The following is a 15120-nucleotide window of genomic DNA, read 5'->3' as shown; positions in this document are numbered from 1 at the left end:
TTACGACAAAGTTCAGGAAGCACCTTCTGCCATGATGCTTTGATATTTACAAAGCTGCAGGTGTGAAGTAGGTTTTTCACTGCAGCTAAGTTTGCTGGAAAGTACCATAAACTTCTGGATCAAACTGAGCCGGAATGAAGCGGCTCCACCTGTAGGGAGCCAGTAGGGATATATCTGTCTTCTAACGGCTGCAGACAATCTTTTAGTCTGTTACGTGTGTTTTCAGACAACGGCAGCATCATGCAGGATCATCAGGTGGTTGGTTTCCAACGCCAACCTCAGTTTTCCCTCTCTGGGCCTCCTCCTTGTGGCCATGCCGGGAGCGCTTCCCTCTCTTCTTCCCCTTCCCTCCTTTGGCTCCTCCTGGTGCTGAAGCAGCAGCGTCCGCTCCACCTGTTACCACCCCACCATCACCATCTCCTTCCTCTGTTACCATTTCGCTTTCACTTTCCTTCCTTTCCTCTGAGTTGTAAACTCGCCGCACCACTTTTCTGATCACCTGTAAGGGGCAGAGGCGCGTCAGGAGGCGGAGCGGGTGATTGAAGTTTGAAGAGAGGTTGAAGGTTGAAGAGATGCGTGAGTGTATGTGGGATAAAATGAGAGAGGAAATAGAGGAGGATGAGGATGGTTACTTTTCTGGTGACCAGATTCCCATCTTCATCTGTGAACTGCTCTTCTGTCACAGACTCTCCAGGAATGTTTCTGGCCTCCTCTCCCTGCAGTGAGAGTTTCAGGATGAAAGGATGAGTGAGAGAAAAGGAAGAAAGGAGGGGACGAAGGAGGGGTTATCTCTATCAGCAGCTTTTTTTCAGACATACAGCAAGAAAAATGGGTTTATATTTCTGTCATCATGTCAATCTTTTCTTCCAAACAGCTTCAAAAGTTCAGACAGAAAAAAAAGCTTTCATCGTTTTTTTTCCGGATGCAAACATCATGCACCAGTAGGGTTAGGAAACAGTCTTCAGACATTTCATTCCACACACATGAAGATGGATTCCTCACGCTTACAGTCATGTGATTCATGGATTCATTGTGTAGCTGTCCGGCGAACTGACCGGACAAACAGCAAACAAATTCAACACACCGGAGGATGCAAAGCACGCAGGTTGAAAAGAAAAAAAACTTTTCATGTGCAAGAGAAACATTTTTACAGGAGTTCTTGTACAAGTAAGGAATAACCAACGAGGAGCCGTGCATTACCTGATTTTAATGCACGAACACGACAACATGCAGCGGAATGGTGTTCCTCCATGAAGTGCATTAAAACTGAGTAATGCACGGATCTGAGTTGTTTAATCCGCTTGTACCACCATGATCCCACATATAAACAAATTTATTTTTACAAAACCTGCTAAATATGCAAAAGTATAGGAACTATTTTATGTTGGCCTCCATGTACGTTTTACAGCCGTTGTCAAGCTACGACTCGTTTCTCTCATTCATCTGCCAGAAGACGGCTGGTCTGATTCAGCTGATTAACGTGTCGCTATGGCGATGCCAGTAATGAAGCGATATAACGGTGATCGTTTAGTCGTTTAACTCGACGAACTGTGTGTATATACAGAAATAATGCAGCCAGTTGGCATCAGAGTTATCCCTGACCTATAATAAACATTCTTTCCTGACATGCAGTTGTTCTCAGTGCTCTTTGTTTCCTCATCGACTTGGCCTCATGTTTGTAATTACAACCTAATTAAACCACATATTGATTTAATTAAGCTAGTAACGCTGGCATAAATAACTCTCCTACCCAGAAGGGGGGCATTAATACTTACATTATTTAATAAAGGACATTTAAAGAGTACAAAAAAAAAACAAAACAGTTTTCTATTTTCTTGTGAAATGTGTTGCTTGTTGTGGAGAGATGTGACCAGTCTGAAAAACCAGTGTGTGACACATTGTGTTATTTATTATCAACTGATATTTAACATGATGACGACAAGCAGCTTGTCTGCAAGCAGCAAAACAACGGATGGAACTGGGCGGTGATGAACGGGTGTTTTCTGGGTGTGACACATGAACTGTGTCCTGAAATTGTTCATAAATGTTTTTACATTTTTTAAAACTCATCTTAAAACCCATTTTTATCTCTTGGCTTTCAACCCATCATGAGGCTGTTGCTATTTCAGTGTGCTGGGGTTTGTTTGATTTATTTTAGTTATTTAAAATCTGTTTATTATTCTAAAAATTGTTTTTTTTAAACTGTTTTGAAGAACACAAAATTATTTTGATATATTATTTATTTCCCTGCTAACTATTTTATTTTCTTGTGCTGCTTTTTTCCCAGTTATGTTGTATACAGCACTTTGTTTTTTTAAATAAATGCTTTTTAAATAAATGTTTTATAAATAAAGTTGAGTTCAGGATATACAAACGTGACAGATTATCACTGAAAAAATAAAAAAGGTTTGCATGTTTTCTGCTAAAATAAAAATAAAAATAAAATCTGCTCCTTTGTCTGTTTTTATGAATGAAGCCAAAGCGATGATGGAATGAATTCATTCCCAGATAAAAACAAACCAAACCAAACAAAACAGCAGCAGGCGGTAAGTAAAGCAAAGCTGCACACTGACACTCACACAGTCCATTCTCCAACCAGATCTACCATCAATCCAGCCTCTTCTGTCAGTTAATATTAATATGCTACTCGCTGAATTTGCAGTGAAAAAACAGCCCCCCCCATCACAGTGTTTTTCAAGTCTAAATGAATATTTAAACAAGAACACTCAAAGCTAGACTCATCGTGTCTTGTAGCGCAACACCAGCACACAAACCCACTCCCATGCTCGCCAACGTGTACATAAAACAGTCCGACTTCCACGCAGCTGCAAACTGCGTTCAGGCTCCATTTCCACGTAGCCGCAGAGCTCAGACTACTGCACGCTGTCTACACACACCAGGCCTCACACACCTTGAGTATGACCCGTCTGCGATACACCCTGGTGGTGACAGTGGTGGTCTCCTCGTCAGAGTCCTGGGCTCTGACGCTCTGCTGATGAAGGCAGCGGTGCGACATTAATCACCAGCAGATGACGGGATTTCAGAAAATTGTTACCTGCAGTAAATCTTTCTGTCTGGCTAAAGTCTCACCTGGACTTTGTGCTGGGACTCGTCCCGTCCTCTGCTTGGTCCCGCTGTGCCTCTGTCCTCCTGAGGTCTCTTCTTCTGGGCCTCCTTCTCTTTGCCGTCCCTGCCCGGCTCCGTGTGGCCTCCGTTCTGAGCAGGCGGCTGCTCCAGTGAATCGGCGAGACTGTCCGGGCTGCGAGAAGGAATTACATCCAGAAGATAAAATTAGCCTTCACGCTGGAACTTCACCCCTGCTGGTGCATCTGTCGGAGCAGAGGTGGAGCTTGGGATCAGATCCTACCTGCCCTCCTCGGTGTTGGGACTGTGGCCAGCGGCGGCTGACTCCCCGGCGGCGCCAGACGTCTCACTTCTCCAGCCTGGAACTGAAGACACGTCTTGTTCTGCTTGCCGTACTTGTTCAAGGATGACTTTCACCCTCTCCTCTGTCATCTCCTCTTCCTCCACGCCTTCCTCCAGCTTTATATCCTCCAGCAGACTCCGCAGCCTCTCCGGGGTCATCTCCTCTTCTTCTTCCTCTCTTCCATTTCCAAGACCAGCGTCCTCTTTCAGATTTCCTCCTTGATTTTCCAAAACAACTCCTGTAATCACGTTTTCCTTCCTCTTTACTGGCTGATCTACTGCCCGCCTGACATTATCTGGCCTCTCCCCAGAGACCCGTCTTTCGCCATCAGTCAAGCTTGTACATTCAGACTCAACAATCGGAGGCTCTGCAGAACTGGAGCCGGGGCCCGGGACCACGGTGGGGGCGTCGCTGCTGGAGGTACTGGTGGTCTGAGCGAGAGACAGGTCACTAGGTCTGCTGATGGAGGTCTTGCTAGGGGACTCTACGCTAGCATCACCCTCGCTAAAGAAATCGTCACAGCGGAGTGGGGTAGGGGGCACATAGTGGAGGTCTGTGGGGGTTTGCAGTTCCAGATCTATATTGTGGTATCCTGGATGGATGGCAGGAGTAAAGGATTAGAGGATCGACAAGGGCGGGAGAAGTGAAAGAGGGAGGAGAAAAGGGGGAGGGAGAGGAAAGGGGAAGGTAAAGTGGTGGAGGTGATGAAATGAGAAACACTTGTGCAACATTTAAGGGGAGCTTTTGTTCAAAAGTCACAAATAAAACCCAAATATTACGCTGCATGTGCAGCAGAACAAAGTGCAAACACAACTCTGACCTTTTAAAAATAAAACACGTAGTCTGTTTACGCGACCGGCTCGACTTTTCCTTTCTTTAAGGGTTGAAACGTTTCTGTTTCTGGATCGCAGCAGGGTAGAAAACACGGCCGAACCTTTCATATACGACTCTGCTGTGGTTCTCTCTAAAAATACCAGCGAGTTAATGTAACATGCCAAATCGCAGGTGATGCATTCACTACAGGTAAAACTAAGTAATCATTTTCAATATAGAAATTATAAATGAATGAAAAATGCAAAAATACCTAAATCTTTCCCATTCTGCGAAGATTTTCTGCAGCTACTCCATTAGTACAACGATTTGAAAGATTTTGTAGCACTACACGGAAAAACTGCTTTGATTTGAGATAATATTTGAATTTCTTTAATCCTGCAGCTCAGATGGAAAATGAGCCTTTATATAGTTGAGATATCTCATCTGGCTTATCGTTGCTACAGACACACAACTGTGTGATAAAGGTATAAAAATCACAGTGTGGCAGCACGTCGGGCTCTGGCCGACCCTGTTCGTTAAAACTAAAACTTTGTGTTGAAACGTTCTGCTGCTTGCAAGTGGTATAAAAGCAAATCAGCACTTTTGAAAAACAGGAATGAACTTGTGACTTCTGAAACAGCCCTACAATAAACACAATGATATAAAAAAAAAGAAATAGAGACGGGAAATAAAGGTACTAAAAACAGACTATAAGAAGTGAACTTAAAACTTGACAGAAAGTGTGTTTGTATCGAATTTTTGCTGGCATTCAGATGCGCTGCGATCACCTGAACAGTAAGTCAGTCAAGTGTTTTATGAAAGCACTTAACTTCATTTAGAAGTGTTTTTAGTCGAATTAAAACCTCAAGCCCCAACTTAAGCTCGTTGTAGTTAGCTGTGTTGGTTTCAGCGACATGCAGCCAAGAGCAGAGTCACTTACAGATGTCTAAATGTAAAGCTCAGGGACAGAATGATCACGCCTGAAGTAGGAAGGAACACCAGGAGGGAGGGGGGAGGGGGGAGGGGAGGGAGGGTCCAAGGGAGGGGGAGAGGATGAAGAGTAAACAAAAGGAAGAAGGGGAGAAGTTGGAGAGAAAAGAGGTGAAGCAGAGGCACATATTACAGCAGGAGATGAAAGAGGAGGAGAACGGGGGGCGTAAAATGAACAAGTGGTAGAACAAGGAGGACTAGATAGCATGTTTGGGGTGAAGGAAGAAGAAGATGGAGGAGGAGGAGGAGACTGAACAGGTGTGGGAGAGGCAAAAAGAGGAGGTGGGCTGAGAGAAAGAGGAGGAAAGGACGTAGAAGGAGGAGAGACAGGCTGAGAGAGGGCAGAGGGAGACAAGTTAGGAGGAAAGGAGAACGAGGAGCAAGCAAAAGGGCTGCGAGGGGAGGAAGGAAGAGGAGGAGTGTAAGACAGGGTGAAGAAGTGAGGGAGGACAGGAGCGACAGGGATGACATAAACAGGAGGTGTAGAAGGAGGCGATGGAAACTGAAAAACAGACGGAGAAGAGAGAGGGGTGACTTGATTGGGGTGAGAAGGAGGAGAAGAGGAGGAGAGTGCGATAGCTTGGAGAGGGGAAGGCTGAGACGTTTGAGGACACAAGGGAAACGTAGGACTTCTAAGGACTTTTGGAGCTACTGCTGTTGTCAGAGCACAAAACGAAGAAAAAATACAGAAAGAAAAAGAAGAAGCGCAAGACAAACGTTAAAGACAGAGAAGAACAGCATGTCAAACCGAACAGTAGAAAACAGACCATGAGATGAACATGTGACTGATGAAGGCTTGATGCTTGGAAAGCTGCAGAGACCAACGTTTTGCACTGCAGGGGAAAAGGTTGCTTAACGTGGCAGAGAAGCAACAGAGGTCTTCTTAGTCAGCAGCAGTAAGCAGCATTTTCAACATTTCTGTCCGAGATGGCGAAAATGGTGACACATCTAGCAGGAGGACGGATTTTACTTTGAACTATTTCTGCTGCCGAGTGTTTTCATAAAGTAAAGGGAACTGAAGCTGTGTTTCCATTCCATTTTGCAGAATAAAAGCAATATTTCTAAGTTTCAACAAACAATTGCGATTTGCAGGTGTTTGCATCGAGCATTGTTTAGCGCATAAACGTCAGAATTGCAGCCTATGCCAGGAGTCACGTAGCGTTATTTTGGAGCTTTCTATGTGCTACGGCTTTTTCGAAGCTTTTCTCCTTCATTTTCATTTTCTAAAACTTGGACATTTGCTGTTGTTTGTTTCACACCGAACCATCTTTACTGGAAATGAACTGGTCACATGACCCCCTATGTCACGTCCGGGGACACATAAATGCAAAAAAAAAAGTCTTTTCATTACACTTCTGCGATTTTTTTCTAACGTCTGAAAAACCATTTTATGAGAGCGTAAAAACTTTCTTAGTGATATTTGAGACTTTTAGAAATGTAGGCGTTTCCATTAGTGTTCTTTTATTGCGATATTTAGTTTTTGCGTAATTCTAAGTGTAATAGAAACGCACCTTAAAGCTGGGGTAGGTAATGTTGGGGAGCTAGCAAGATGTGAAAGTGGCGCCCTGTCTTGATCCAAGACTTTTTTCTTACGTCCTCCTCCGAGGTTATGTTTTTACCAGCGTTTATCTGTCTGTGTTCAAGATAACTCAAAAAGTTCTGGACGGATTTCAATTAAATTTTCAGGAATTCTTGAAAATGTGAAAAAGAACTGATTTAATTTTGGTGGTGATCTGGATCACCATTTGGATTCAGGAACTTTTTAAATGCCGTGGCGGAGGTTTGTGCTCTCAGAGTGCTTTTCTAGTTTGTAGCTTTTTCCACCAACGATTTTGTCTTTCTCGGCTGTTTAGCAGGAGGAGGCAAATAAACCGAGCCAGGTTGGGAAATCCTTCCTGCATTTTCTCAGCCATGTTTGCCTTCCGAGTTTCTTCTTCACTACTTTGTATTTTCATCCTAACACGCTGTTTATATGCAAGGTGTGGATATCAGGTATGCCCTGCTGGAGGGGGAGGAGGGGAGCCGGGAGAAGAAGCTACGGAATATAAGAAATGAACAACTCCATTTGGGTCTGAACGTTTGGAGTTTTTACAGATTTACAGTAAACTGAGGGGTCTAACTATATTTCTTATTGTTCATGATTACAGAATGTATAGACCACTATCAGGACGAGGAACCGCTTCACCCAGAGTAAAAAAACACTAATGTCTGAGCAAGATTACCAACCCCAGCTTTAAGTCTTTTCTAAATATTTAAGCTCCCTAGAAGAAACCACATATGTCTTCTTTGAAAATCTTGAAACTACTACCTGTATACGTAATGTACTATGTATTACAACTCATACTATTGAATATATATTGCTCTTATTCCAGAGGTGGGCAAGATGTACATATAGTCTTGTAAAAACATTATAGTGCTTCATCCTGTGATATTTACTGCTGGATCAGGGTTTGAAATATAACATCAAAGCTTTTATATCAGTTTTTTCAGGACATAGGTTTAAAGGTGAAAAATGGAGGGTTTAGTGACACCTAATGGTGAGGTTGGGGATTGCAAGCAAACTCATTACTACCTCACCTTCTCTTTCCAAGGGCGCATGAGAAAGTAAAACGGCCAAATTAAATACACAAAAGTATCTTTAGAGCTGGTTTTTGTTTGCTTCTGAGCATCTTGATAAATATTGCAGGGAACAACGCCCATAAGGAAGAAAAAAAAGCACACTTTCTGTACAAATAAAAGTCTCAGTCTTGTAACAGAAACATTTCTTGTACCTGTCTTGGTTCTGACTGGACATAACTGGGAATATTATACTGGGTTTAGGCAAAATATAGAGGCCCTTCTCATAGAAAATTTAGTTGACCCTTTAAAGCCAGATCCGTGAAAAAAATGGTAAGAAAAGTAGATTTCTTTTTTTATTTGAGGTCCTTATTTGTCCCTTTAACAAAATGGACAAAAATATATTTTTTTTTTCAGAGAATATTTACCATTTATTACTATTACTACACATATAATAGTACTGTATTAATTAATAGTATTATATGTGATATGTCAAAACCATTCTAATGTAAGCTGCTTCCTGGTATCTACTGGGGGCAGATTGTGTTCAACTGGACCTTTTTTATTTTTTAACTATAAAATGTTGCAAAATGTCTCAGAAACTGTATGTATTAAAAATACGATACGTTTGGCTTCATAGGGTTAATGCACTTGTTCTTTTGGTTGGAACATTTACATTTTCCTATCTCTCTTAAAGAGCTAAGCATTCGTTAGCTTTTACACGAATAACCTTGCAGAAATGTAAGATCATCTCAAAACGATGGTAGACTGCAGTTAGCTGTCGGTGTCATCCAGCTGGTGCACAACTTTTCAGTCCCTTACGCACAAAGCTAAAAATTACCTGAAAAAAATGTCTGTCTCTCTTGTGTTTTGGGTATATAATGCATCATCTACATTGTCAAACCCGGATGTTTCCAGCTTACTCAGCACATTAATTGATGACAGTTACGGTACACTGCTGGTGTTTGCTCTGTCCGTGCACGCAGAGAAAGCTACTGGGAATGCCTTGTGAGATTAAAAAAGCCAAAGCAAAAAGTCCAACAAACATAACAAAGATGAACAAAGCTGACATTTACAGTTGCTGCAGATATTTTTTTACATTTCCCCCAGGTGGCATCAGACAAAAGCTCTGCATAGCGCCTCTGCAATGCCTTGCTGTTAGTTAAAAGTTCCCATTGCTGCTTTTTAAAGGCCTTTTTTTTTTTTAGCACAACAGTTAAGAGCAGAAGCTGTGTTCGAAACCAGAATCTGCTGAGGTTAGCAAAAGGTAGCCATTGATGAGGATTAGCTGGTTAATGTTGCTCAGAGCTGACAAGGAGAGTTTGCTGTAGACGTTAGTCACTCAGAAGCAAGACGAGGAAGAGGAGGAGGAGGAGGAGGAGCAGGATGGGAGTCTGCTGGTCTCAAAAGCAGAGGCTGGGAGGCTCAGAGGAACCCAGGAGATGACAGGTACAGTACAGCTAACAGCAGTGACAGAAGCATAATTATACACTTTGTTAAAAGGTGTTTTCAACTCATCTGTGAGTGTCGACTGAGACAAACTACAGCCGGATTAACACTCCTGGAGGTGTTGAAAAGGTTCCACCCATTTAAAGAGTGTTTAAAGTGTATTATTGTGAGTAACATCAGAGCAGGCAGCCCTTCAAACAAAGCCATAGCCATGCATTATCTGTGGATTAAAAGCTGGTTTCACTTCAAATCATCTTTGCACAGATCAAACTGCAGAAAACGTTGATACTTGTGTGAAGATGACTTTCAGAAACCTTATTAGGCAGATTGACAGCATGGTCCATTTCAGAATTTACTTTCAAAATGTGCCTCATGAATAATTCTGTAGGTTTATCTTCCCTGAATTACATAAATTAAACATTTATGGCGGGATTTCAAATGGTGAACTTAATGTCATAGACGGTATAAAATCACAGGGAAAAGCTGTAACAGTGACTGAAATGTCCACTAGCAGGAAGAGAAGGCACACCAGCTGGGTTTCCATCGCTGTTTCACGTTGCAATCAGAGGATGTGAACGTTAAAAGTAGAAACATTGAGGCAAAAGCAGTTTATACACTTGCTTGTAGTAGTTTTTGTCTGATTTGGAGACTTTATGTGCATAAAAGTACAACAAATCAAGCCAATATTAAAGTATTCTGGTAGATATTTTAATGAAATTAAGCAAATTTTAATATGGCTGCTAGTTTTCAACCTGGAGACCATTTTTCAACTCAAAGTTTTCTGTTTGACCTGAGCTTTACTTTGATGTAAGGTCTGATGTGTAAGCTCTCTTTAGGGTTCAATTAAAATAGTCATTGGGGGGGGTTAAAAAAACAGAACAAATAACACAAATAAATAAATTACATGGGAAATAATGCGAACTATGCAGTGTATTCACTGTAGTTGTGGTCAGCTCACTGTAGTACTTGTTCTAGTACAGTTTAATGTAGGTAAACAAGCTCTATATACAGTTGTGCTCATATTTATTTATACGCTTTAATTAAAGAAGGAAAAAAACTGCTGCCTGTACAATTAGCTAAAATTGACTAAAGTAATAATAAATAAAAATTTGATGAAAATCATGACATTATTTTCTAATTCTGGTTCAATAGAAATATTTTTTTTTAAAAAGCAAACAAATAAGATAATTTATTCCATATTAAATCAGTCATAAAGTAATATTTAGCTGAACAATCCTTTAATGTTTCCGCTCCAGTCAGGTGTTTTCTGTTCCTCTCAGTCAGACTTCTGCACCTGTTGACAGGTATTTTGTCCCACTGTTCAACAGAAAAGTCTCTAATTTGTCCAGAACCAATTTGGTTTTTTTTTTTTTTTTGTTTTTTTTTTTCAACTCAATTAAATGAAAAAACAGTGTCTTATATTACTAAATTATATTTTTGCAAATTTTTAGTTATTGTTCCTTTTTTAAGTCTCCAGTTATTTGAGTGACTGTTGTAAATTCAGCCTTTTCTGTAATGAAAGGGGATGAATACATATGAGCTCAACTGTATATAAACCTACTAGTAGTTTAGTTAAGTGTTGCATCGTAGTTTATTAGCTGTATGTGAAATAACGTGCCAGTTAGATGTTGAAGCATGAACTTCACCTGTAAAACCAATTAACCAGATACTATATGGGATCCAGTTGGTCAGGTCATTTTTTTTTTTTTTTGCATGTAATTACATCTATCTTCATAAATCAGAGTTATTTTAAAATGCAGATTTGATTTTTCAAACTTAAAAACATCTATGTTGATGGCAAGATGATCCGAACTGGATTAGCCTGTTAAAATCCAGGGTATGAACAGAACTGTTTGGAGAACGGGAAACAACTACATGAACTTCATCTGATCAATAGAAATAAGAATGATGTTATTCACCAGCAGTTTGTAGTCTGAGCCTGCGATAATAAACTCATGTGACTGACTGACATCTTCCCAGATATGAAGTAAAATCCCAGATAAATCTAAAAAGTTTGGCTGTTTTAAGAACCTTGTTTTGCATACAGATGTGTGCAGATTGTAGTATTTAGTGTGCAAACTGCTGCAACATCTGCAGTTTTTCCTGTGAAATGCACCTAGATGGTGGACAGATCTGGAAAAGTTTCAGGCCTACATGCAATCAGCTGTGTTTCACATTATGTCCCATAATGCAATGCTCTATAATAGCCTCAAACAGGAAAAAAAAAAAGATTATTTGTTTATTTATGATAATTGTTATTACTGTATTGCTGCAGAATGACACTAAAAATGCACAAAAATGTCCTTGTTTTGTTTAGTTTTCATTTAAATGCTGGTTATTCTTTTTTTAAACTTTGACCTATTGTTCAGGTAAATATATTTAACTGGTGTATTAAAAAGATGCACATTTTTAAGATTATTTTATGAGGGTAAAACAACATAAACACATCTATGCCATTGTTTTGGAAACTGGCTAACAATGCCTCAGAATGTGATGAAATGAGCCTCCTATAAGCATGCATACTATGTGCTTGTGAGGAACACAGCAAGCTGCATGGTGTCAAATCTGTAATATGCTGCAGGCATCTTCGTTTCTGGTTTCTTTTGGTTTAAACCTGAATCAGACGTGTAGGGAAACATGTCTGATTCCCTACTTTGTTGCATATTTTCAGGATCACTTCTGGTTTGCTTTGCTAGTCAATGGAAACCCAGCTACTCATCAGCATCAAAGTTCTGAAATGTTCCACAGAGGGATCACAGCACCCACATTACTGCCACATTTCATCTTGTTTTGAAAGGAAAGAGAGAAATACAGAAGGTGAGAGGAAAAAGTCTTGCCATACTGCTTAAAAGCAACATGCCATTATTCCAAACTGGTTGTTATAATTATGTTTTTATGCATCTGAATAGCACCTGATTTACATCTGCAGAGAGAGATGTTGTGTTGGAGTTAAAACCTTAAACTTACACATAAACATAACTATTACTGAACCAAATTACAAACAAACTGGTGTCCTGCCCCCATCTGAAAAATGAGCTTCAGAAATCCCGTAAGCTTATTGATGCATTTATCAGATGGGAAAGAGGGAGCAATCACTTCCTTCATCATGCTTTTGTACATTTGACAAAAACAGACATTAAAAAATTTCATGCACCCTAAATGGCACAAATTTTCCTGCAAATTCATTAAATCTGTCAGTTGTTACCGTATTTTTCAGAGTTTGAAAGCTAACAAGCCATCAGTTTAACACAGACACCTCTGATGCTGCTGCTAATCAAATCGGGGTCAATAAACCTGCCGCAGCATCAAGCGAATTCCTCTAATCGTTTGGTCAAGCCTGATTGGTTCTGTGTTTGTTTGCACGGTCAGGTCAGACTATCTGGCTGAGAGAGGAGGTGAAGAAGGGTGAAGGGATAGACTGAGAGATAGTTCAGCTAGGGTGGGCTACACTTTACCATCGGACTGATCCGGGAATACTGCGTTATCATCGGCAAAGCAGCGTGTGCCTGAAATGTTACCGTAGTCAAATATGGGCCCTTCCAGCAAAGTCACAATATCCAACCGATTGACCTTAGACAGCACGGCGGTTAAAGCGTCCGCTGGAGAGGAGAGAGAGGGGGAGGTTATTTCACCAGTCAAGTTTAAGTGCCATAAAACATTGATAGTAATATTTATACTGCTTTTTCTTTAATAAGCCGTATTTACACCTGGAAAAAAACAGACTATCTGCTCACAGTTGGCATTAAAATGTGTCTCTGCATGTGGTCCTCGAGGGCCACAATCCTGCAGGTTTTCTATGCATCCCTGCTCCAACACACTTGACTCTAATTAGTCAGGTATTGTGCAGAAACATCATTGGCTGCTGGATCTATTTAACCCTTTCATGCATAGTGGCCATATAGTGGGCACTTATTTACAAGCTTTTTTCTTGCATATTCATGAATGAGGATGGTATTTTATTAAATAAATACCTTCAGTGGATGTTAGTGAGTCATCCAATACGTTTCCACTCACTGGAGAGTAAATAAATATATGATATAATTGAACATAATGTAATTACACAAGTTTGCCTTTGCAATAAATAGGAAAAGAAAATGACACAGCTGTATTTTATACAAGATTTACATAATATAATTATGATTATATACTATTTTATTAATATTCTATGGAATACATTAAAATAAAACATAAATCATGATCAATTCTAAATATGACTAATTAACAAAAAAGTATCATTGCATATGTCTGTAGAGATAAAATATTGCATTTAAAAAAATGCAACATTGTTTTGTATTAATTCATGCATGAAAGGGTTAATGGAAGGCAGGTGTGTTGGAACAGGGATGCATGGAAAACGTGCAGGACAGCAGCAGCCCTCGAGGACGGACTTTGGACAACGCTGCTAAATGCAAACAAAGACAGGTTCAGCTTTTCTGTGGCTGAAACATTGTTTTGGTGTTGAGGAAAATGACTAATCTTATTTATTTATTTATTTACAAAGCCATATGTTTGCTTTTGCCTTATTTACCATCCAAAAAGAAGAATCCACATTTAACTTTTCTACCTGTGAATGCTGCTGCGCTGAGGACACGTTACTTGTCTTCTGCCCCATGTGTAAGAAAGAAAACGTTCCCTTCATGCAACTTTATGCAGAGCACCAGAAGAGGACCAGCTGGTTTGTTAAGATTTCTTATTCTGGAGGAAATCTGAGATAAACTGCAAACACTAACTGCATACAATCATTCATCTCCTGCCTTTCATTTTCTTTTTACACATTTTGTCACTTGTGAATTTTGTGATTTTGCATGGAGGCACTTTGAAAGGAGCCGTTAGCTTCAGAGGACTGTAACTTTAAAATGTCCTCAATGTGCATCCAGTCAGTCCAGAAAGGAAGTTTATGATCATGTGTGGGAATGTGAAGAGAGGATCTGTGTCAGGATCAGTAATCCACTCCAACATTATGGATCCATTTTGTTTATCTAAGTTGTATCTTTTGAAGTTTTTCTGCTTTAATCACGTCTGATATCCTGACCAGATCTTTTTTTTGTCAAATAAACAGATAAAAAACCCAGGCAATAAAAATTCTGTGCCTCTGTCACTGCCCCTAAATAAACATACATCTTTTACACCTGTACTTATAGCTGTCCATCTGTGACACGTGTTAATGCCAAACGTAAACACAGTAATAAACAAGAGTACAAAGTATGTTTATACAGAACACAAACACACACAAGCAGACAGAGTTTACTTACTTGTGGCATTTTTACCATCCCTGTGCACCCATTTCTTTAGGAGCATGAAGCTCTGTGCTGTCAGGGAATTTGGGTTTTCCACTCGGATTAAGTTGATCTCTTCCACAGAGAAATTCAGCTCCCTGGCCAGCTCTGTAACGACAGCACACACCACAAAAACATGACTTTTTCTTTTTAGTGAAGCAGTTATTTCGGTTCATCAGGTAGCATATTCTGCATTTATTAGGATAAAATACCAGCAGTGCAAACAGCTGTTACAACAACAACAACAACAAAAAAATCATCTGAAAAAAGGTAAAAAAATAAGATGTGGTATTTAAAACTGAGTGATAAAGCATTTTTTAAAATCCCATTTGCTATCCTTTCCTGTGTTGCAATCTGCATTTATTTTCTTAAGAAAGCACAACAAACAACATAAATAAAGGCATATATTTATAAGAAATAGAAAAAAAGAGAATTTATATATGCCTCTGGAATAAAAATGTCATTAAACTGCAGCCTGCCAAACACCATCTACTGCTGATGATGCAGTGAAACGCTGCCGGTACTGACGAGTCGAGCAGTAAATCTACAACCATGAGGACATTGTGTTCACTGCAGTTCTGCTACATGAACACACATTAAATATGGATT

At 40.0% G+C, this 15120-nt stretch overlaps 1 protein-coding gene across 3 annotated transcripts in view; it reads right to left on the bottom strand.

Annotated features, from left to right (window-relative positions):
• Nucleotides 1-15120, bottom strand: part of LOC306771905 (ankyrin-1-like) — a 191151-nt gene that overhangs the window by 5966 nt on the left and 170065 nt on the right. For all 3 annotated transcript variants that reach the window (XM_079261231.1, XM_079261232.1, XM_079261233.1), the window contains 7 exons: nucleotides 14488-14619; nucleotides 12691-12834; nucleotides 3368-4019; nucleotides 3091-3259; nucleotides 2912-2992; nucleotides 633-716; nucleotides 278-499 (listed from right to left, as the gene is read on the bottom strand). In XM_079261231.1, coding sequence (XP_079117357.1) covers nucleotides 278-499; nucleotides 633-716; nucleotides 2912-2992; nucleotides 3091-3259; nucleotides 3368-4019; nucleotides 12691-12834; nucleotides 14488-14619 — 1484 coding nt within the window. The remainder of the gene's footprint in view (nucleotides 1-277; nucleotides 500-632; nucleotides 717-2911; nucleotides 2993-3090; nucleotides 3260-3367; nucleotides 4020-12690; nucleotides 12835-14487; nucleotides 14620-15120) is intronic.

This window comes from Telmatherina bonti (assembly GCF_933228915.1).
Source record: "Telmatherina bonti genome assembly, chromosome: 21".
NCBI classification, from domain to species: domain Eukaryota; kingdom Metazoa; phylum Chordata; class Actinopteri; order Atheriniformes; family Telmatherinidae; genus Telmatherina; species Telmatherina bonti.
The sequence above is the reverse complement of the archived record's forward strand: the minus strand, read 5'-3'. Positions and strand labels throughout refer to the sequence as shown.